This window comes from Mastacembelus armatus, chromosome 21 (genome assembly GCF_900324485.2).
Source record: "Mastacembelus armatus chromosome 21, fMasArm1.2, whole genome shotgun sequence".
Taxonomy (NCBI): Eukaryota; Metazoa; Chordata; class Actinopteri; order Synbranchiformes; family Mastacembelidae; genus Mastacembelus; species Mastacembelus armatus.
In genome coordinates, this window is record NC_046653.1 from 9,282,678 (window position 1) to 9,307,386 (window position 24,709).

The following is a 24,709-nucleotide window of genomic DNA, read 5'->3' on the forward strand; positions in this document are numbered from 1 at the left end:
TAATTTCCAAAGGCATAATGAGAGCAAACAACAGAGTTTTCTAACAGAAATAAGACTCAAAACAAACACTGAAACAAAACAGCACCTGTCATATCCAGATCAATAGCCTTCCTGTAGGAAAACAGTGCTATGCTGACAGAGTGACCAGTTGTTTATTTCCTGTCATAAACAGCGCTAAAGCATAGGCCTGCCAAATAATCGAAAAGTCAGAAGAACGGATGCTGGTGTTGGCACAGAAAATCCAGATGTATTATTTACTTCACATCTTTGTTTACACAAAAACACACTAATCCTCACAGATTTGGGGGGCAGTGGGGTGTAGGAAAGGCAACACTCTATATCAGCAGAGGGATCTACAGTCCTTGCAGTCTTTAGAAAAGAAAAGAATTCAATTGTGCTGAGAAAATAAACCCAAGGGCAGTCAAATACAAAGGGCCCCAGGTCCCAATCGAGCGCTGTTACGATTCATCCAAAGAGTTGGCTTGAAGAGGAAACACTATCATAAGCCTGAGGGAGCACCGAGGGCTGGTTTGTTTAGCTATAAATCCTGGTATTTTTTTAATTCACAAGGGGCACTCCCATCTGCCTCAGTACAAACATAAACTAAAACAATCCAAGACTCCTTTCACTGGTATTATGGTGCTCTCCTTTTCCAAATAATACACATTTCAGACTGAGAGCGCTCTCTGTTTTCATATTCTGAGTATTAGCTGAAAAGCCCCAATATTGCCAGCACTGGAGAAAACAGTGAGTGTACCTGCATTTACTCCAGGTAAAATAAAGTTGGCACATCATTTGAATTGCTTCACAGTGGGCTCCAGCTTGATGATCACACTATGACTAATGTGTGTCTCATCAACTGAGAGGAAGAACAGGAAAACAACTTTTTTGTGTGTGTTAAAAAACAGTGATGGGCTTTACTGCCCAGTGCCCTTTCCTGAAGACTGTAGGAAGAAGAAAATAAAACAACTATTTGTTTTCTCTTTGCTTCAGGCAGCCGATGTAGACAGTGTCATCTTTCAGACAAGGAGGCACCACAGGAGCGGTAAAGCGTCCCTCTGGCCACGGCTGATAGATGTTCCCCCACCTGTGTTTTGTTCTGGTCTGGTGCTGGACACTTGTCCCCCTCACTCCAGACCAGAGCCTTATGTCACTCATTGCAGGAAACTGTCTTTCGACAGGGATGCTCAAATACGCAAATCCAGCTCATCAGTGTTCCATCGCAGTTTTTAAATAATAAATGAAGCCTGTCTTTCTTGTGCTGAGTGGTGCAATAAATCAGCACTAAAAGCAGAGTGCCAGAGGCGAAAAGTTTATATGCAGAGAGCCTTTATGGAATAGTCACAATGTTGGGTTTACTTCAATGGCGTGACACTGAGAGGTAATGCTTAGTGTGTATACTCTGGTGCTCCTCAGAAAAAGATTCTGAGTAACAGTAATATGATAATCTAGTAATATATTACAGATATTACAGGTAATACAGTAATATATAAGTTTTATATGAAAATGCCTTTTTCTGCCTTTTAAAAAAAAAGCCACCTTCACAAAATAAATCCAAGGAGAAAGTAAATTACATTATTCATTGTTGTATAGGTTTCAAATTTAGACACATACCATAACTAAGTTGATCCTTTTCAGACTGAAAAAAGAATGCGATACTTTATCTTAGCTTCAACTAAATGAATTTAACTTAATGATGATCAATAACAGTGTAAGCTAAAAATAAAACTTTTGTGCTGGGATAGGACTGTGAGACAAAGTACTGCTGCTAACATGTAATTTAACCACATTCCCCTTCCAGGACCTTGGATGGCAGACGCAATGAGGCTGTCTGGCTCGACAGCAGGTTTATTTCCTCTTTCCCTCCTCTGGTCACTCAACTCTGGAAAGCTTATCTGCTTTCATCTGGCCTATTGTCCCTGTTATCTGAGGTGATCAGGGCTGATCTGAGCTTCTGTTCACATTTGAGTCGCCTCCATCCACAGGAGCCAGATGGAGGACCTCCACCTGCAGTGAGCCTGAAAGAACGCTGGCTGGGCTCTTCTGTCATATTCAAAGGCAGCAGAAGGACTTCCTAGTGTCTAGAGAAAATAGTAACTGTAAGAACCCATTCAGAATATGATTGAAATACCTACTATGGCAGGTCTCTGATGGGCTGAGGCCATGACAGTCATATGACTTTCTTTGAGAAAATCTAAAAGGACCAACATGTAAAGTGTACAAACTCATCTAAGTCATCCAAGCAGGCGAGCCTACGTTGTGTCACTGTATAATCATAAACCTCCATGAGACACTGGAGACCGTTTTGTGTTTTAATACTGTTGCAAGGCAAAACCACAGTGGAGACGTTGGTGAAAAAGGAAAGGGAACCCTGGTTGCATTTATCATGGACTCATAGCAAACACCCTTCCTATGTAACAACTAGATTCATTTCTCAAGCAGCCTTGTGGCTTGCTTTGAATCTGTGCCATGTGTGGATATGTATTTCTCCCGTAACTGCTCGAGGGCAGTGTCACCCATTTCAGTTTTTATTGGTTCATGCCCTGTTGTCTAATTCTGCAGGGACTCCATGTCAGGGCAGGCAGCTGCAGGATGCAGAGTAATCAGTGTGAAAATGTTCTTGAGTAAAAAAAAAAAAAGAAAAAAAAGCCTGCTTCCAGTGTTTGCCCACCAACAGTGTCAGCCTAGTGAAGGAAGAGTATGCTTGTTAGTGTTCCAGTAAGAAAAAATGAAAATAAATCACTTGGACCTCATGCTGAAGGCAAGACACATGTATTCTGCTGTGACCCCAAAATAACTGTAACACTACAGTAAGTAACAATGATGAATGTATTGAATATGATATAAATAAAACATAATTTGATTCTGGACTGTCAGAAACACACATTTAACACCTCCATGCATATCCACTGAGGTGCATACTCAGAAGGCTTTTATTTATATTTTATGTACCCTCAGTCACTGAAGAGAAAAGTGGTTGGTCACCTTTACGGAAAAGTTATAACTTTAAACTACTACCCTAAATGAGAACAGAAATCTATCATGCAGAATGTCATTGATTAGCAGGTCTACTGTCGTGCCACAGTACGTTATAAAAAAATGAAACACTGGAGAATAATTGGAGCAATAATTCATGGAATTTCCTCAGTGATTACAACCTGCATTTTTGCATACCCCTGGCATTTCTTACTGCTGTGACCTTGACTGAGGTCAAAGAAAGAGTTTTTAAAAAAAAAAAGTGGCAAGCAATCCATGCAGCCCTACAGTCAAAAGTAGGAAGTTTAAGAGGGTGCCATGCAAAGATAAGGAGCGAGCTTTGTCTTTAAAGTAGGTCTATTGTTCAAATGGAAGCTCTTTTTTCCAAATACAAACATTTAAGCAAGCAAGCAAACCGGATGCTTTTACAAATATTTCTCTGTGTAAAAATATAATCATTAATATTTATCTGTGCCAGCATTGTGGGAAAAAATTCCACCGGTACTGACTGCTTCAACATGTCACTCAAATTAAGCAGGGACTTGAAATATGAGATTATAGTCACTTCTGCACAACATCAAGCATTCACAATTAAACTCTGTGATACGTCCTGTGTTACAGTATCATATTTACTGTCATCTTTTACTCACTGAGGCGTGATTTGTCTTGTCCTGACACAAGACAATACCCAAACAAAAGCTTGAAGAACTCTGAAGGATAAATCTCTGAGGACCACCGACCACCCCCACCCCCAACAAGCAACCTTCTTCTCTCCATACAACTTCAGACTATGGAGAGATGGGAAAACAAAAGCAGCCTGATAGAGCCTTGGCTGATAGATAGATAAAGAAGTTATGCATTCCAGGGTGAATAATGAGCATAACTCTATGCACAAACATGCAGGGACATTCATTTCATCTTAAGTCATTCAAAAACACCAGGGTCCACATTCCACCTCCGCAAGAAATACTTGGTAATAGCATTTCATTACGAGGCAAAATATGCCTTCAAAGAGAGCCAGTATCAATACAGATATAGAACATGTTACGTTATGCTCACAGGGTTGATAATGAAGCGACAGTAGCGACATCTGATAGAATAAAAAGTGCTCTAATAAATAGAGGATGTTTTTTGGTGCACTGAATCAGTGTCAGTGAAAAGGAGCACCACAAATATCACATCCCCCAACCTTATTGTTACAGTAACACAAATATGTGAGCTTACAGTGCATCTACAATCACACACAATTATTCTTTGCAGGTACTGAGTTGAAATACACAGTGCTCAGACAAGAGATTAAAGCTATTTGAAATACCTAAATCCTTTTGTTCCATTTATGGGCAACACCCAAAGTCATCTTCTGCAACAAAGGCCGGGTGTTATTTTCTATGGGGTGATTAAAAGAAGAAGAAGAACACGTGAGGGGATATTTGAGCAGATGTATTATTATGAAAAATTATCCCGTGCCAACTTGCTGAAGGGGGCCGGGATGAGTTGGAACTAGAGTGTCAGTGTTGACTGAACAGCACTGCTCATTCTTCTCTTTATCTCACTGGCATTCTTCTGCCTCATTTCAATAGCCATTCTTCACTGAAGAGCCCCCTTCGCTGCCATTCACACTTCTTGTGATTTGTATTCTAAGTAGCTCACAGATCTTTTGTATTCCGGGCCGATAGCAATCTGAATCCTCATGCTGACAGTGGAGGCTGCAGACATCCTGCTGAAGCTGAATAAAACTCTTATTTATTACGAGGAGTAAAATCTCTTTTGTTGAAATCATGGAAAATTATGAGCTCTGTGTACACAGAGACTCCACACACAGAAGATGAAAGGTAAATTCAAAAAGTGGATTGTTTGTAGTGCATTGATTATACCTAATTTTCTTTCTAAAGGCCACGGAAGAGGACACAAATGCTGAGCCAAACTTTTTTTTTTGTCTGGAATACCATGATCTTTTTTGTAGTGTGTCCATCATGAGCATGAAATCTATTTCAGCAACTTATTGTGAAGAAAATCTGCCAAACTTTTTTATACAAAAGTTACATTATTTTGACAAACCTGGGTTTTATGTAACATTCATGTGTACTAAGCAACATTTTCCTAAAATTCTTCTTTAAGCAACTGCATAAATAAATATAACAATGAATTGATAGAAACCATTTCTTTTTTTAAAAAAAACTAGATCCCCTGTTTATTAATGCTGCATTGTTAGTGCACCGTTTTGCATTTAGTTGAATTGTGTTGTGGCATTGTGAAACAACTGCATGATTTCAAAGACGCATAACACAGAAACAGCCTCTGGAAATTTCAGCAAAATTTGAATTTTTTTGTAATTTTTTTTTCAGAGGTAATTCTTCTGAAAACATCCAACAAGCAACCTCAAAAGGTGAGTCGGTGGGATTCCCCTCTGCAGTGAAAATGATTTGGGGAAATGTAAAAAAAAAAAATGAAATATTGTACGTAATTCAAAATGCAGTTCTGCTTTCAGACAGATAACAGAGCAACTGTCTGCGTCTGAATGTTGTTGATAAGAGCATCATATAAATATAGTGGCCTTTCTCTGAGCTGTATATTGCCCCTGTTCCTCTCCTCAGGAGTCCAACTACAGGCGGCAAACACACAGGATTAGTCTACAGCCACTTTGATAAGCCCAAACACAGCATTATTACATTCATTTAAATTCAGTGATATTTAATATCAGTGAATGTTGTTAATGTCTGTGACTGCTGAATTATTGATGATTATTAAATGATTAGTTCATTAGTGTGTTATGTTAAAGCAATGATCACAAAGCTCCTAATTAGCTTTTTTGTCTGCACTGGTGTAGTGTTGCAGCAATGTAGTAGCAACAGTTTGCATCTAAATCAAACTGTGTGAGTATTTCCTTTGTTTTCTATAGAAAGCCTTACACGCTAACTTACCTCCTTCTAGAGAAACTAAACATGAAACTCATTTATTTTACAGTGGGGAATTTTAGTTGCACTACACACCAGGTGTTCAGAACAGAAACTGTAGAACTCTTCATGAAGTGACCACAGATTTTGTGAGATTTTTCTCATATGATGATGAGGAGCAAAGCAGAGCTTAAAAGTTTCCAATCTGTTCTGAAGTATATTACAATCTTATGCAACTGTGTTGCATTGCACGTGACATTCCGTGTGAATAATGCCGCCCATCACTGTTCATAATTACTCTGTTATATAGTACAACCACAACAAAAATGGCAGTGGTTTTCACCCCATCTTAGTTGTTTTATGATCCAGTCATGATGGAAAGGTTTTTCTTAGCTTCCTCATGTTCCTAAGAACTGTATGGATTTCCATTTTTTCATTATTAGCACATTGCTGACATTTTGAAACTGTGGTGAGTTCTGGGGTTTTCAGGGCATTTAAGTTCTAAAATGTACTGTGCCTTGAACAGAGTGGGTTTGTAGGTAAACCTTAAAGCTGACACTGTAGGAACTGCTAGTTAAAAATGTTTTCAATGCCAATATGAGTTTTGTCTAACATTTGAATTGGGGGGAGTATTATGTCTCTTGAATAAAAATTGCTAATGCTAACATAAATACATATGAATGCAAATTAGGGAAGAAAGGGGATATTCTTCCTTTATGAAAATGTGTTGATGTCTTGTTGCTGTCGAAATGTTATGTTGTCAAGCATCGCTTGTTGTCCTCCACAGGACAAGGAAATGACATAAGTAAAATCAACAGTGCAGATCGACTCACTCAATTCTTCACTGCTCTCATATATCAAAGACATGATGTAGTATTTGCATACCACATGGAGGATATTTCGTTTCACACAACCATCTGATAGGAGGGCGGGGAGTTTTGTGTGGCCTGGTCCTGTCATCACTACCTTAACTGAAATGAGAGACGGTTTGGTAAAGCTGGGAGAGAATGAATGTTCAACACGCTGAGGCCTAAAAGCTGTTTGATAGAAATCCCACATTATAGGGTATGTGGTTCTTTTCAAATCCACTGGGGGGTCATTTAGCACTTGGGAGCGCAGACACAACAGCACTTGAGATGTGACAGGGTGTGTATAAAGGTGAGGACAGATCTGGGCATCAGCCGATGAAAACTGTCATCAGACACAGTTATAAACTGATTTGAGGAGAGAAATATAAGGCTGGGAGAAGGCGCTGTACGACCGATCTAAATGCCAGTCCTTGTGCCATGCAGGATCAGGAGGGAACTGCAAAGCACTGAGCTGAAATTGCAATAACTTTTTTAGAGGATGTAGTTACTCAATACAGTTTTTAATATGCAGCCTATGAGTGACATTGCAGAGCTTTAAGGCATGTTTCTCATTCCTGTCAAAAATTAATAATGTTATTATATCCTTAAGCCTTCTATCATCTATTATCAATAAAGTGTATGTACGGTAGGAACCACACTATAACAGGCAGCATGCAATAATAATTTCAGTTTTACCTTCACTGATTAATACTGTGCTGTGTATTAACTTGTAATCCTGAGGTGGTGACTGCTCTCTCATGGTTTTTGTACATCAAACTATTCCTTCCCACATGCATTGGTACAGTTCTCGTTTGGAAAGGTCTTAACTTTCTATTGCATAAAAAACAACGCAACAAAAAAAGGAAGCTTTATTTGTTTCCAGACGCTTATTTTAGCCTGGAGGATAAGAGAGATAACAGACCTTTGTTTTGTGGTCAAAAACTTTCACATTGTGACGCCCTGACCACAGGCACAGACGTTAGTTTTATAGCCAGCCACTTTTGGGATCGACCCATCGCTCGGGGGAGGGGTCAGAGGAGCGCTGGTATTTAACGTGTTGTTTGCGCGCAGAGAAGCAACTGATCTCTCTGCTTCACTCACAAACACACACACACACACAGGGGTCTAATGTCACGTTATCAAGTGCTGAACGTGAGCGTGAGGGTGAGTTTCCTCCTTTTCTTTCTTAAATTTTTAAGCCAATATGTGATTGTTTTGTGTGTATTTGCTTGTTCTCTAATAGCAATTAATGCGCGTTTTTTACCGGTCTTTACAGTAGGTTTATTACCTTGCCTATTTAGATAGATCTTTAATTCGATATTTCCTAACGTGTTGTATACTCCTTAACAAAATCTGTTCACTGTTAAAATTAGACAGCCAAATTAGATAACTTCAACTTAAACTAAAAGTTTTTAAAAGTTGTAAATGACTTCAATGTTTTTTTAAAAGAGAATATGAAATGTTTTCTAACGTTTCTAATTTTTTTTCTTTTTTCAGTTTGACTATTCAGACATGCTTGGCAACAGTACTGACATCTCAGATATCAACATGTCTGAGGAGTCTGGAGACTTTGAGATGGAGGAGCCATGTGGCAGCGCCGTGAGCAGTGACTTCAACAAGATCTTCCTACCCACGGTTTATGGGATCATATTTATCCTGGGAATCATTGGCAATGGATTAGTTGTTGTTGTCATGGGCTACCAGAAAAAGGTCACAACAATGACGGACAAGTACCGGCTTCATCTGTCGGTGGCAGATCTCCTGTTCGTCATCACGCTCCCTTTCTGGGCTGTGGATGCAGCCAAAACCTGGTACTTCGGAGGTTTCCTCTGTGTGTCTGTGCACATGATCTACACAGTCAACCTGTACAGCAGCGTGTTGATCCTGGCTTTCATCAGTCTCGACAGGTACTTAGCAGTTGTACGCGCAACTAACAGCCAAGCCACAAGGAAGCTGCTTGCAAGCCGAGTGATCTATGTGGGTGTGTGGCTGCCTGCAGCCGTGCTGACTGTACCTGACATGGTGTTTGCCAGGGTGCAAAGCATAGGCTCTTCAAACCTCTTCATGGATGAACACGGAGACGTGGAGACTGGTGACTCCAGGACCATCTGCCAGCGCATCTACCCACAGGAAACTAGTCTCATATGGACTGCCGTATTCCGCTTCCAGCACATCCTGGTGGGCTTCATACTGCCCGGCCTGGTCATCCTCACCTGCTACTGCATTATCATTACCAAGCTGTCGAGAGGCGCCAAGGGCCAGGTGCTGAAGAAGAAAGCTCTAAAGACCACAGTCATCCTCATCCTGTGTTTCTTCTCTTGCTGGCTGCCCTACTGTGTTGGCATTTTTTTAGACACCCTCATGATGCTGAACGTGGTCCCCTCTTCTTGTGAACTGCAACAAGCAGTGGAGAAATGGATTTCTGTCACTGAGGCACTGGCCTATTTTCACTGCTGCCTGAACCCCATCCTCTATGCTTTCCTGGGAGTTAAGTTTAAGAAAACTGCCAGGAGTGCACTGGCAGTCAGCAGTAGATCAAGTCAGAAAGTGAATCTCATGACAAAAAAGCGAGGGCCAATTTCATCTGTGTCAACTGAGTCCGAGTCCTCAAGTGTTTTGTCAAGTTAACAATCAGCCTCAGTCTGTGACTTGAAGCTCTCAGGAGAGACAAAAACTAAGCTTTAATTTCAAAGAACTTACTACATTTTGTACAGATGTAAAAATAGATTTTTTTATACTTTTTGATTTGTTTGCCCTGCAATTCTGTCTTGTGGGGGTTTTGATCTTCCTTGAAGCAGATTGTATCCTCAGGCAGTGCCTCATTTCCACTCATTCAGCTTTACGTTCAAACTCCCATTTTTCCTTTCTTCATCTTTACAATGTGTTGCTGTACCGCAGCCCAGGCAAACAATGTCCTGTTCTGCTTTCAGAGATGGTAGCTGCTTTTGGAAACCTGTAAATAGTTTGTAGCATTTGTGTGTTCGCACTTAAGTTGTGTGATTATCTGAAAGCTATAATTTATTGCTGTCATTCACACTGGAAGTTTTGTAAAAGAAAAAAACTGCATGCTGCTTTGTTTTAACCATTTTTACTATGTAAATTGTTTTTAATGAAAAATAAAAAATCCTTTGTGTCTCACAATGACTGTGTGGTGTGTGTTTTCACCTTCAACCTACTCCTTTTTTCCTCAGAGGCTTGGGGGTCAGGCATAAGGTGTGTATGTTGGAAGGAGGGAGCATGGGGTGGGGGTGGGGGTCTCCTAACACAAATGTTTCCACCTGATCTGGCTAAATAGAAGGAGGACTGAGCAGACAGGCCCTGTAATTGCAAGAACATCTGTGCACTTTTACATCTTAAGTAGCCATGACACAAAAGCTAAAATCCTCAGTTATAATTAGCGCCCATATGGCTGCTCAACAGAGAAAAAGCATGTTAAGTTCTCCTGTTTTTTCTTTCCCTTTCTTCTCAGTGTGCTAAATAAAACACTTCCATTATGTTTGGCTTGTAAACAAGCTCTATGGGTCAGTGGGTCAATTTAACCATTCCCCTACTCACAAAAACAAAATGAATACCATTCAGTTAACAGGTTATATATTCTGACGATGCAAATAGACAGACATAGTCTCTGTTGAGAAACTGGTAGTATATCACTGGCAATAAATCTGCCTTATTGTGACAAAATAAGACATAAAAGTGACAGGTTTTAAACGCACACTATGAATCAACTTCTCCATGGACTGTTTTATGTACTTTACATACTAGAGGTATAAGTAAAAGTTGGAGACCGAGTGAAGCTAGGAACAATAGATGCCAAGGAGAATAAAGTCAATAAATGGCCGCTGTGCAATGCAGTGCTGGTATCAATTCCAATGAAGATACATTTCCATGTTTTTACATGTGAAAAGATGTGAAGTGCCCCCATCAAGTCACAAGGCTAATGCTTTTGGGGGAGTATGGTATCTCACAACAAGAGGTGCTTTTTCATTTGGAAATGTTTCTAAATGCTTCATAATTAGCATAGGAGCAGGTCTCCCAAAGCCTGCGCAGGGAGAGAGCTGTGATTAACATTTGAGTGTGTTCAGATGGATCCTGTTTATCAGCTCTTTCTCTTGTCACCATGAAACCTGGGATCACATATAATTTGGTGTACTTGATGTGCACATTGTAGGCAATGTAATGTACTTAAATCAAACATTTTATATTGTGAATTGCAGCTATAACAGGTTATTTCAATATTCAAGACCATTGTTCACAGAAAGACAGTTGCATCTGTTCCTGCAGAGGGAGGTTACATTTGTGTTGTGTTGTGAGTCCACCACATTTCCATGTCATTTGTTAAATGGTTGGACTGATTATATAGTTGAATGATGATTATTTCTGACCTTTTTCTAAATGCTAACTATCATTAGCATCATCAATCACTGTCATCATAAACATAAAAACCTAAAAAAGAAATTGTCCAAAGTGCCCATTTGAGTGCACATTTTTAAGTCCTCATGTCCCTTGGGAATTCAACCTTTAGTACAATGAGGTCCTCTTTCATTTATAATTAAAGCTTTTTGTGTGATGAGAAAAAATACTGCTCTTCATAAAGCTCTAATCCTGATTTACAGAAGTATTTATTGTAGATATACTAAACTTTTCTAAGAGAATAATTTGATGGTCCTTTGCAAAACATCAACACTATCTTCCTGTGCAATATTACAAAAATTCTGACATCTAATCAACTATTTTAAACATACATTTGTGTGTATGTTGCTATAGTGAAGTGTGTTTTGTTTGCCCTTCTGAGTTAAAGGCCAAAGCTGTTGAAATGTACAGGAAATATTTTTTGCTGGTGATTCATTTTTAGTGCACATTAAATTTCAGCTGCAAATTGAGACCACTGTCTAATCTGTATAGAGTCTGATATAGATTTAACTGTTAATATATGACAGACAGTATAGGCAGGAGAAAGTGCAGAGGTTATTTGCAAAGTAAGCATGAAAGAAGCACAAATACCGCATGTTTCTTTTGGGCAATGACCTGCTCTGCTAATGGTTGCATTGTTTTGGTTGGAAAGTGAGCAGCAGGAAGGCTGTTTCCTGCAACAGGAGCTCTTGTGGCCAACAGCCTGAGAAAAGCTTTGATGACACCCCCACTCCATTCAAACCACCATCACTTGCCGTGCATGGCCATTCCTGCAAAGGTCACAGCATACTCGGATGCACTTAGTGCACTTGACCAAAGGTGTGAAAAGTAATTTCATGGAGAGTGTCACTTTTAGCATTTGTGTGGATGTGTAAAAAAGCCCACACATGGTGGTCACTTGTTCATTCTTCTGTATGTATGCATTATGTTGAAGGTGTGCTATATTGACTTAGTTAGTTAAAGTAGGCTATTCTTTCTATATCTTGTATTCTGCTTATAATATATAGCATATTTTAAGTTTTTTTTTTGTCAGCATTAAGGAATCATCAAATTAAGCACAGACTACAATTTGTCCAATTTCTCTAATAATTTTGGCACATACACTGCTATGGGTTGCTTTCCAGTCAGCATAATTTATTATTTATTTATTCTAATAATTTTTAATCATCATATTTAATCGACATACAGTCTGGACACATATCATTTGCCATTTGCCAACATTGTCTTTGTTATTTATAAAATCCACTCATCAAATTCATCATCATTTGTGTTTTGATACAGCTAATTAATTAGTTAATAGTGTTAATTTGATTTCCCCCCATGTGCTTATGTTGTTTTGTCTACCCAGAGTGTGTCGGAACTACAGTTTAGTCAGTCGTTTCTAGCCGAAACTCGAAGCATCCGGTATTTGGTACGCCGTCAAAACAGGTCCTTCCTTCCTGTGCCTGTCCATGCTCTGAACAGCTGATGTGGGACATCTCGCTCTCCAGCTGCAAACATTTCCCTTCAAAATCCAAGACTATAGCTCGACATGACTAAAGAGGAAGTTCACGGGTAAGAATAGTGTAGGAACAGAGTCGTACGTGTCACAGTTCACGTCTCCCGGCATCAGCAGGTTTATAAACACCTTGTGTTAGCCCGGTTTGGGGCTAACGTTAGCTAGCATTGCCATAACATGCAGCAGATTGCATCATCTAACGATTTAAGAAAGGAGGAGGGGTAAAATGAATAAAAAGTATGAACTGTTAGCAATAAGTGCCTAAGCAGAATGTTAGCCCAAATTATGCTGGGTCGCTAACGTTAATTTATCAGCAGGGTGGATTTGTTGTTTGAAAGTCACATTAAACTTAATGAAGTCATAGATCTCAAGCTGTCTTTTTTTAAGTTAGCTTTATATTGAAGTACAGTACCAGTCAAATGTTTTTAGTGGTTTTTCTTTCATTTTTGTTATTTTCATTGTACAGTAATACTGAAGATATCCAAACTATGAAAGAACACGTTTGGAATTACTTTTAACAACCAAGAATATATTTTACATTTCATTCTGTCTTAATTTGCTTTAGAGCATCAGGTGTATTGTGCAGAGGAAGAGTGGGTGCAGAGTCATTAGCACCAATAGTGCAACTGCACAAATCCATATTATGGCAAAAAACAGTTAATTAAAGAGAAAATGCAGGATATCATTACTTTAAGAAATGAAGCTCAGCCAATCTGAAAAATCTCAAGAACTTTGAATGTATCCCCCAAGTGCAGTCGCCAAAACCATCAAACGCTCTGAATGGATCTCATGAGGACTGTCCCAGGAAAAGAAGACTCAGAGTTACCTCTGCTGCAGAGGATACGTTTATTAGAATTACCAGCCTCAGAAACCACAACACTGATTTACAGCACCTCAGATTACAGCCCAGATAAATGCTTCTCAGAGTTCGTCCACTGTTTGGAGGAGGCTGAGTGAGTCAAACCTTCATGCAGCAAAGAAACCAAAGAACAAGTAGAAGAGACTTGCATGGGCCAAGGAACCTAAGGAATGGACATTAGATTTGTGGAAAATAGTTCTTTGGTCTGATGAGTCCAAATTTCAGATTTTTGGTTCCAACTATTGGACGTAGAGGATGAACGGGCGGTTCCTGAATGTGTGGTTCCCATTGTAAAGCACAGAGGAGGAGGATGCTTTGCTGGTGACTTAGTAAAAAAAATGAGGGCACACTTAACCAGCATGACTACCACAGCATTGTGCAGCAACACTCCATGCCATTTGTTTTGGATAATGACCACAAGCACACATCTAGTCTAGAGCTATCTGTCTGAGAAGGAAAGTGATGGAGAGCCGCGTAAGATGACCTGGCCTCTACAATCATCTGATCTAAAGCCAGTTGAGGTGGTTTTGCATGAGTGTTGTGGTTTTGAACTGAAAATATAAAACCTATTCTGGGTTATTTCACATGTTTTTGTTGACTGCACAACATAATTTCAACGTCTCTATTAGTGTACGATGTTGAAAACAATATAAAAAAAAAGAAGAAACCCTGAATAAGGAGGAGTGCTCAAACTTTTGACTGGTAATGTATATAAAAAGATGTACTGTATTTAACTATGACAACTTAGTGTACTTTGGATTGCTTAGCCTTATATAAGGACTGATAATATTTGTTTTATGTTCAACCGCTCATGTTAATTTACTGTCTTTTTATGATCTAATAATGGAACAGTACTGGCTATGTTGGTGTAATACTTGGGTTGTGACAGGTCTTGGACATATTTGATAATCGAGAGCTAACTGACTGGTGGTGGGTGGCAAATGAAATCAACTGAGTATATTTAACCGTACCACAAACATTCATTTGTTTGTTAGGTGCATAACGAATGGAGAGCCACAAAGCTTGTTCTTGCACTGATTAGACAGTAGATTTTAGTAGGTGCCTGTAGAAAACTGGTTTAGTCAGACTGATCTCACTTGCTTGAGGGCAAAATGCGATTGTTGATCTAGTTTAACAGATTTATCTAGTTCATGTAGTACCTCACGTCCTGTATCTTCGACCTGTAGGGCAGGTTCATAACACAGCTCTAAAACAAGACAATAGATGGTTTGTTTGTTTGTGATATGTGTGTGTGTGTGTGTGTGTGTGTGTGTGTGTGTGTGTCTGTGTGTGTGTGTGTGTGTGGCTGCAACAAAGGAAATTTTATATGCATTTTGGCAAATGTGGAATATTTTTTTAGTTTTATGTAAAATATTCTGAGTAATTCTAATGGAAAACCATAAAAAAAAGAACACATTATTGCATGTCTTCCCTTGGAAGTCATCATCTGTTGGTTTTCGTTTCTTGTTTAGACTTTATTGCTATTCATAGTTGCTGTTTGGTGCTTGTTATTTCCTGTGGCTAAATTGAAGCAGCCCTGATATTGCTCATAGACTTCCGTCAGGTCTAGACACCTGGTCACTGGGAAATCCAGACAGCACTCATTTATTCACCTGCAGTCTTAGCACCCTTTTGTAACAGGGAATAGAAGTCTGTTTTGGAGTAGTTCAAAGTTTGGACTGTCTGTAATACACTTGCTTTATTGCTGCTTTACCTCTTGCAGCCTTCTAGTCTTTGACCAGAAATACAGGCTTATCACATCCTCAGTAATCCACTGCTTTATAGTTTCACCGATGTAGGTCAGGAGAAATCACTTGTACTTTAACTTTTATTATTTTATTATTAAGTTTTCTGGTGTTTTAGAATGAATCTACCTCACTACTGCCTGTTGGCTTTGTACTGTATTCGTTTTAACTTGATTAAAAACTAATTAGTTAACTTAAGGTATGTTAATTTCTGATGGCCCATAATTGGCATAATTGTTACATCTAGATAAGAGTGCGGTGGTGTATTTATTTAATCTACTTCTCTTGTTGTGACAAGAAAAACTTTGCAGGCAACTTTACATGCTTATCTGCTTCACATTGTGTTGTGCTTTGTAGTGTAGTGGTACTATTTAACAAATAAAGGCAGCTTTATCTTTAGTGACTAAATGGCATCATAATCAGATAGCCTGAATTGTTCACAAACTATGTAACAGATTAAAAAAGCATCTGTAAGGCTGTTTTCTTAAAACAGTGGTGTTTATGTAGCTAATCTCATTTCTGACGTCTCTGCTTTTAGCTACTCTCTTCTACTATCTCTCCATTCACACCGGCTACAGCTGTTTTGTCATGTGAAGAACAGAGTTAAAAGGTAGTGCAGACTTAAAAGCTGGAGGTGATGACGATTCAGATTTAATTTTCCCAGGCAGTCAACAACTTCCTCATGGGATGCAGGAGAAATGGGAGGTGGAAGTTGACTTAGATGTTTATGTTGTGTGTTTCTTCCTGTTTCAGAGCGACGGCGGAGGAGGAGCAGGCTCAGTCAAAGAAAGCCCTGAAGAAACAGCAGAAGGAAGCGGAGAAAGCTGCAAAGAAGGCTGAGAAACAGGCCAAGCTGGTCAGTGTTGTTTTTCTTTTTTCTGGTTTGTTGTTTCACATCCGTCGCCCCGTCTTACAGCTGGCAAGCCTGTGGCGTGCTTGTCTGCTGGTCATTGTGGTTCCAAGAGGGTAGGTTGTCAGTAGGAGGGCAAGAATATCCATTGTTTAAGTATTCCTGTGATTTTTACTTTGTTTATGTTCACCCAAACAAAGTGCTATTTTCTTCTGTTTTGTGTACATGACATACATGTAGCACCATTTGCAGCCATTTAGCACCCTAAAGGTCACACTTCCTACAGAGCTCTTGCACTCCAGAAAGTCATGTTAATGAGGTAGAGCAGGTCGTGAAGGTGAAAAGAACCAAAAAAATCTCAGAGTGCCAGACACTTGTCCTCTATTAACGTCTGTTACCTCAGAGCAAGTGATTGACATTGTGCAGGATTTTTTTTTCCATGAAGTTCGGAGAAAATCCTTCAGTCCAGTCTAAACAGACTTGACAAACTTGCCACCAACAAGTAAATATGTTTCCAAACTGAGTGATGTCTTTCTTTATATCCAACAGAGCATCAGTTGCCAGTGCCAAATTGCTTGTGTACTTCCACAGAACAAATTGAGTGCCACATTTCTTCTCGCAAACATATCTGAAGTGACAGCACTGCAGACATTTTCACTGCCACAGATGCTAGTGGGTTTAGATAGTTACGTTTTATGTTATATAAACTTTGGCAGCATACTGATAAGAGTTTTTTCTGTCACAGTACCAATGCCAACACCCAAACTCTGATGCTGAGTACCAGTGTGATTTCCACTTCCTAACACGTTCTCTCTGCAGGAAACTTCACTGTTTTTCAATTTTGTTGTGTTGCAACCTGATACAATTGTTCAGATTCATGTTTTTCTCATTAATCTGCACTTAGTACCACATTATGACAAAGTGAATTTTATAAATGTCTGACAATGTATTAAAAAGAAAAAACTGAAATATTCCATTTACATAAGTACTCAGACCCCTTACTTAGTACTTAGTTGAAGCACCTTTGGCAGCAGTTACAGCCTCGAGTCTTTTTGGTATGATGCAACAAGCTTTGCACATCTGGATTTGGGGATTATCTGCCATTCATCTTTGCAGTTCCTCTCGAGCTCATTCAGGTTGGATGGGGCTTGTGGGTGGACAGACATTTTCAGGAATCTTTAGAGATATTTAACAGGGTTTAAGTCAGACCTCTGGCTGGGCCACTCTAGGACATTCACATAGTTGTCACTAAGCCACTCCTGTGTTGTCTTGGCTGTGTGCTTAGGGTTGTTGTCATGTTGGAAGGTGAACCTGCAGCCCAGGCTGAGGTCCTGAGTGCTGGGGAGCAGGTTTTCATTGAGGATATGTCTGTACATTGCTCCATTCAGCTTTCCCTCAACTCTGACCAGTCTCCTAGTCCCTGCTGCTGAAAAACAGCTCCACAGCATGATGCTGCCACCACCATGATTCACTGTTGGGATGGTATTGGGCAGCTGATGAGAGGTTGCCTGGTTTCCTCCGGACATGTTTAGAATCGATTAAACGGTTCAATCTTTGTTTCATCTGACCAGAGAATCTTGTTCCTCACAGTCTGCGAGTCCTTCTGGTGTTTTTTTGCAAAGTCCAAGCAGCTTTCATGTGTTTTGCACTGAGGAGAGGCTTCCGTCTCGCCACTCTGTCATAAAGCCCAGATCAGTGAAGGGCTGCAGTGATGGTTGTCCTTCTGCAACTTTGTTCCATCTCCACACAGGATATCTGGAGCTCAGCCAGAGTGACCATCCGCTTCTTGGTCACTTCTTATTAAAACCCTTCTCGGACTATTGCTCAGTTTGGCTGGGGGACCAGCTCTTGGAAGAGTCCTGGTTGTGCCAAACTTCTTCCATATGAGTATTATGCAGGCCACTGTGCTTCTGGGAACCTTTAGTGCAGCAGAAATGTTTTGTAGCCCTCCCCAGCTCCTGTCTCTGAGCTCTGCAGGCAGTTCCTTTAACTTCATGGCTTGGTTTTTGCTCTGATATGCATTGCCAGCTGTGAGGCCTTCTATATAGAGATGCATACTTTTTCAAATCATGTCCAATCAATTTATTTTACCACAGGTGGACTGCAATCAAGGTGTAGAAGCATCAATGAGAGGCACCTGAGCTAATTTTCACATGTTGTTGCAAAGGGTCTGAAAACGTATGTAAATGTGATATTTTACTTTTTTGTTTTTTATAAATTTACAAACATTCCTAAAATTCTGTTTTAAATTCATCATTATGTGGTACTGAGTGTAGATCAATTAGAAGAAAAAAGAATTTAACGAATTGCAGTATCAGGCTGCAACATAACAAAATGGAAAAAAGTGAAGGGGGTATGAATACCTTCTACTATAAACGAAGACCTTCATCGTGCTTAAGAATCTTCTTAATTTGTTAAGAATTCTTCCTTCTTAACAAATTAAGAATTTGTGAAGAATTTAAATAGATTCAACACGAATGATGCATCTAACACAATTTGTGCTGCAGTAGCAGTAATGTCGTATACAGATACACACTGAACTTACCCAGTTTCACCAAAAAAAAATTCAGCCGAGGAAAAAATGTCAAGCAGAATATGTTGGTGTTTGACTACAGCTATTGTAGCGAGTCTGCACAACTTATCCACTGCTGAGGTGTGAGGGTCTCTTTAGCAAGATACAGACCGATGATGTACACAACAACGTGAGTGTAGTTTTCTTTTTCACGAAACATGTTCTGATCATGCCCAGACATGTTGAATGAATCAGCCAATCAGTGCCGCAGTGCTGCTGAGGGGGTGTGGTCCTGGCTGGATAATTTTGTTCAAAGTTTGTTCAACTGAAAGATGCTTGTAAACACAAATATCTACTATTATAGTACAACATAGTACTCATTAAGTAATGCAGTCAAAGTCAGTGTTATGTGTAGAAAACGTAGAAGTTGAACTATACTGAGCCAAATTTTGGCGACATTAGCTAATCACAGATTAAATCAACTCATCCAGGCCTTGACGTTCAGATGCATCTTTTGAGTTTCACATGCAGGAAGTGATTATTAACAGAACCAACTCAACAAAAAAGTGAGTGCATTGCAGCAAAAACAGTCAAGTGAGCTGAACTGAAAATAATTCAGTGGCTCATGTCAATTGGGATGTTTGAATGTTAGCCAATGTACTTCAGTATCTGGACTGCCCCTAAATTTGCCCTACGCAGTCTCTTAAAGTATAATCTTTAGGACATAAATGAGGAAGTCTATATGCATTCTTCAGAAACATGTTGTTTAGATTGAGTTTGCTTTTCCAGGACTAATAAGGCACCCTGTGCATTGGTCTGTCATAATTCCAGTGGCTTTTATACTTCAGAGCATCAAGGTTCACCTGAATTTATCTAGTCAGCATATTTCTTGGAAGAAGCAGGTGTTGTCACTGTTTAATACTCTAGCCATTGCTGCCTATAGTAGTGTAGCATAGATAGTATTGCCTTTCTGGGAGACCAGAAAGTTGAGCTGAATGTTTACTGAGTAAGTGTAAGCTGTGATATTTCCGTTGTGTATTTTTTCCTCTGACACTTGTCACTTCAGTCGCGCCGGTGTGGTTTGGATGCTTCTTGGCTGTAGTGGGTCTGTATTCAGTTGATCATAAGCTGCAATATCATCCATCATGTGACTGGTTTATCATATCAAGGATGGGCAATCCAATTCACTCCACTGCTACCAGCCATTTCTATACACCAATATCAATTTGCATAGGAAAATGGAATTGTAACTTTGCCAAGAGTCGATCTCATTGCGCTCTGGGAGTCATTTGCCTAGGAGTCAGCGCAGAGATAAAGAATATCTGTCCACTTACGCTCTTTCTATTACAAAGCAATATCTCCTGCTGCCATTACTCATTGTCTATGATGTGTTAGAGCAATGTGTAGAAAGGCTGTGTATTCCAGGGATCTAAGTATTGGCTTCAGGACTGAGCTATGATTCATTAGTTTTATTCAAATCCCTGATAGCGCAAGATGAAAACACAATTTACACGACCGAGGTAGCAAAACGTCTTAAGCTGCTATATTTGAAGTCAAATGTTTTTGAGCGTTTTTTATGTTTGAATTTAATAGATCGTTGTCTTGTTATTTCATGGTTCTTGGCAATGCCCTTTAAACCTGTTGCCTCATGTTTTTCAGGCTGCCGAACAACAAAGCACAGATGAAGATGTAAGTATCCCCTATAGGTCACAGTATTCATTCTCTAAGACCAGTTCCCTGCTGTCTCTCTTAAAGAGATTCTATCACTGTTTTTTCACTTTTGTAACAGTTTGTATGCAAATACCTGTGCACTGAACTTTGTTTTCTCTTTAATATATTTATGTGATAAGCTTCATTATCTCTTCTGTCTGTTATCTCGCTGTCGTAGACAGACTGACGCTTATGAAGCCACAGTAGTAGAGTTTTCCTGGAGAATAATAGAGAGAAAGAGAGATGATACACATGTACTAAAACCATTGTGAATTGTGTTTTACCTGTTTAGTGAAATGACTGATCTCATCTGCTAAGATGACTTACTTTTATTCTTTCAGGACTTTGCCAAGGACCGATATGGTGTGTCAGCTATGGTTCAGTCCCAACAAAAACTGGGTTAGTAGAAAACTCCTTAATTCACAGCCAGCCTGACAGCCAACCAAAGCCCAACTTTTGATAGAAAACACAGCAAAGTGAAAGAAAATAAATAAATAAAAATGAATTTGATATGTGAATTTTTAATTTGATATCTTCCTCCTTTGGGAGCCGTTTGCCTTGATTTGACTCTAGCTTTATTGACTGCATATAGATCAATCTGTTATATGCAGTGATGTTTGGTGATCTGTCAAGAATAGATGAATATAGTTACATTTGGATGAATGAACAATTTTGGCCTACACTGAATGATCACTTTCTTTAGATGTTTATGAAATATAGTTCTGTGTGGTCCTTGCTGTCGAAGATGCTGCTGTCTTTCATAAAACTGCACCACATCAACATGATGAAAGAAAGAATGAATGTCGTCAGGCACATCTTAATAATGTGTCATGACTATACAGACCGCAGACCCAGAGATTTCCTTTGGTTGGAATAAACATCTTATTTTCATATATTTTCAAGCTACCAGAGCCTTGTGCTTTTGTATTTGTGTGCCGCATATTCTCCGTTTCTTGTCAGTACTCTGCCACGTTTTTTCTTGGAGAATGCACACACAGCGAGGTACAGACCAGTTTAGATTTCTAAATCTTTTTCTTTAGATTTCTAATTCATCACCAAAACACTTCACGCAGCTCTTCTTCAGTACATCAAACTTTTATTCACCAACCTTTTTTGGCAACTGGGCCTTCATCAGGGTGGTATCTCAAGGCTGTTTGCTGTTTTGTTCTATGTAATCATGTGTGGTGGTCTTTATTTGACCAAAGACCACCACAAATATTGGTCAACTGTTTATAGGAAAGCAGGAATCAGCCTCAGGATACCCTTATGCCAAAAAGCCGATGGCTGAAAGCATAGGGGGGAAAAACGTTTGATGTAGTGACACATTTTGATGTTGAATCATCTGACACTTGGGAGAAGTGAAAGTCTACAAAATAAAATAATCTCCTAAAAAGTGCTGCTTTAAAACTTGCTGTATCTGTTTTTGTATCTCACTAAATTTAAAGATGAGCTTGATGTTATATTTTTTTTTATTGGAAATTGGGCTAACATGAATGCTAGAATACAAAGAGTTAAACACCATATTTCACCGTCCTCTGTAGAGATGAGGGCATCAACACATAGAGAACATGCTGGAGCCTTCAAATTCAATCTTTTGATACAAGATGGTTTCCTGATTAACAACTTCTCAGAGTACATTTGCCTGGCTGGCAACCGTTACTGATTTTAAAACGATTACAACTGATAAGTATCATCAAAAATACTTTTCATAACTTCTTTCACCATGTCTGCAGACGTCAGTGATAATTGCAGCAACTAATAGTTTTTGATAACTCTTGGATGAATGAGGCAGCAAGCGGACCTGTCGAGGTCGTCCATCTGTCTGGATGCTCTTTCAGCTCCAGTGGCAGCAAACAAAAGTGGGGCCCCCCTCACCTGCATGCCAAGCTCAGCCACGGGGATGGTTTAGGAAGGGAGGGAGGGGGATTGGACGGTGAGGGCTTTTATGTGGGTTGACGCAGAGTTCTCAGCCAAATGGGCGGCTCTGTTTTCCCTGGCGTAGCCTCTGTGTCTGCGTCTTCATGTCGCTGATAATAAGGAGAAAGCATGTGTCTGAGTGACACAGGTGAAACTAGAGTCAATTTGTCATAAAGCCCACAGTGAATAGGCAAGTTAGACAGCTTTCACCAGGCCTCCTAGCGTTTCTTATTTATTGGGCTCATTTGTAATTTGAGAATTTTATTGTGTGTACGTCTACACGCACATACATGCCTATTCACATCTGCCTTGGGGAGTGTGCAATAATAAGGAGGGATGTGAGGTTCTTTATATAGGGGCAGAAAAATTCTTTGAAGTAATATATTGTGTGTATGTGTGTGTGTGTGTGTGTGTGTGTGTGTGTGTGTGTGTGTGTGTGCAGACAGGGCCCTGGTACGGGTCCAAGACCTTATTCCTGAGAAAGCTGACCAGCTAATCTGGCTGCGTGCCCGAGTCCACACCAGCAGAGCCAAAGGTGAGATCACCCTAAACCCCCCGTTTTCACCTTTTTTTTTTTCCTTCCTCAGAGCACCTTTCTTTTGTGTGAAAAACACAACCTGCCAAGACCAGATGACCTCTCTGCTAATCCTGTGTACTTTACTTAAATGTGTAACACTTCTTCCCTTGGGCCAGTGCTCCACATCACTCACTCACTCTTCCAGACCAAGCAGCAACACCAGTTGGCTTTGACTTTGTACTGTCAGATTTCATAGATGACATAGATGACTGACATCAACCTTATTAGGCTGATCAGTACAGAAGGTCAAAAACTACAAAAAAAGAAATAAAAACAAGCAAACAGGCTTGTATTGCAAACATACATACATCGGTATGAAATGAGCATTTTTCCAATATATTTCTTTCTGGGGTGGTACAAGCAGTCACAGTTGTTTTTTCTCCTCCTCTTCCTTCCATGTTAAGTAGAGTTTGACAACCTCGGGGTGTTTTTTGATATCATTGTCAGACTAGCATGTCACTGCCAAATGGAAGATCAGATAACTTCTGGTTGCTAGATTACAGCTACTGGCAGCCATGTAGCCGCTTTGTTTAAACACTGTAGAATGAACCCACTGAGCTTTATCAGTTTATTACATCTCTGCTAAAATGAAGCCTTTTTGTTGCTCTGCTAAAAGTGTGATTACACATAAACGGAAGTCTCAGTGATGATCTTTTGTCTGTTTCCTCTCAAGATAACTTCCAGAGTCTAGAGACATTTCCCCTCCACTCACATCTTAATTCTCTCCGCTTGCTGTAAGAATCTCAATGTGAGCAGAATAACATCCTTTGGTCTGGGGAGAGGTGCATCTGTTGGTGTGATTTTGGCTTCACTGTTACCTCCACCACCCACCCCTTTCTCACAGGCAACAAACATGAAAGTACCTGGGTGGTCTGATTGTCTATTACTGCCCTGATTTTTTTTTTTTTTTTTTTTTTTTTTGTAGGCTAACTTGTTTACTCTGTTCTGGGTGTGTTTGTTAGGAAGGTAGCAATCACTCTTTCGCTGCACAGTGCTCTTCAAAGAGAAGTTTCCATTCACATATGATTGACACTTCACCTGTAGATGACAAGAAGGGTCCTTACAACTGGGGGGGGGTACCATCTTCATCCCCAGTAACATGTAGCCCTGTCACTGAGCAAATATGCACTGCTTCAGAGAAAGCTCCCAAGCTTTTATCGTGACAAGACTGTTAAGCTTGCTTGAAAGAGGTCTTAACAGCCCGGCACTATCTTATTGTTGTTTTGTTTTCAGGGAAGCAATGCTTCTTGGTCCTACGTCAACAGCAGTTCAACGTGCAGGCTCTGGTTGCAGTGGGAGATCATGCCAGCAAGCAGATGGTCAAGTTTGCTGCAAAGTGAGTATGGAGACTGCTCTTCCTGTCAGAGAGGGCAAAAACAATGGTGGGAAAATGCTGGGCCCTAATCGTCCGCCAAACCGTTTTCACACATTCTGAGTGAGGTGGTGGGTGGGGAAATCAATCATTTTTTCACTTGAGAACAAAGGCTGGCTATTAACAGGGCGGGATACAGCAGTGTTTTAATGGAGCGGTTCCCGTCGAGATGGCAGATACAGCAGCTCGGATCAGAGAGCGAAGAAATACTTGAGTGCCAGGCATCATTAGTCATGTTAGCAGCCAAATTGTAGCCTATTACCGGTAGTCAATGAATGAATACAACTGTCAGCAGATATGCACTTTATTAAAAGCCGATACTAATGCTGTCTTAAGCTGAGGCTGTTTACATGGTGGCTTTTTTGTGAAATAATTCGCAAGTTGAACATGAAATCCACATCAAGGTATTCATGATGTAATTCAGGTAATTTACTGACACTTTTTGTAATTAACATGATTATTGTTTTCCAGTACTCCCGTTGCTAGATTAAGTCAACATATTTGTAAATGGTGAAGATTATCATGAATTACTTAAATGGCA

At 39.8% G+C, this 24,709-nt stretch overlaps 2 protein-coding genes across 2 annotated transcripts in view; both read left to right on the forward strand.

The window, feature by feature from the left end:
* The first annotated feature begins 7,719 nt into the window (after nt 1-7,719).
* Nucleotides 7,720-9,856, forward strand: LOC113123914 (C-X-C chemokine receptor type 4). Its single transcript, XM_026296290.1, has 2 exons — nt 7,720-7,882; nt 8,216-9,856. The coding sequence occupies exons 1-2, from the start codon at nt 7,847-7,849 to the stop codon at nt 9,344-9,346; spliced, it is 1,167 nt and encodes a 388-aa protein (XP_026152075.1). The 5' UTR covers nt 7,720-7,846; the 3' UTR covers nt 9,347-9,856.
* A 2,687-nt stretch (nt 9,857-12,543) lies between these two features.
* The window catches only part of dars1 (aspartyl-tRNA synthetase 1), a 29,849-nt gene continuing 17,683 nt past the window's right edge, over nt 12,544-24,709 (forward strand). The window contains exons 1-6 of the mRNA XM_026295252.1: nt 12,544-12,682; nt 15,984-16,086; nt 20,252-20,281; nt 20,644-20,701; nt 22,662-22,754; nt 24,030-24,132. Coding sequence (XP_026151037.1) covers nt 12,660-12,682; nt 15,984-16,086; nt 20,252-20,281; nt 20,644-20,701; nt 22,662-22,754; nt 24,030-24,132 — 410 coding nt within the window. The 5' untranslated portion in view covers nt 12,544-12,659. The remainder of the gene's footprint in view (nt 12,683-15,983; nt 16,087-20,251; nt 20,282-20,643; nt 20,702-22,661; nt 22,755-24,029; nt 24,133-24,709) is intronic.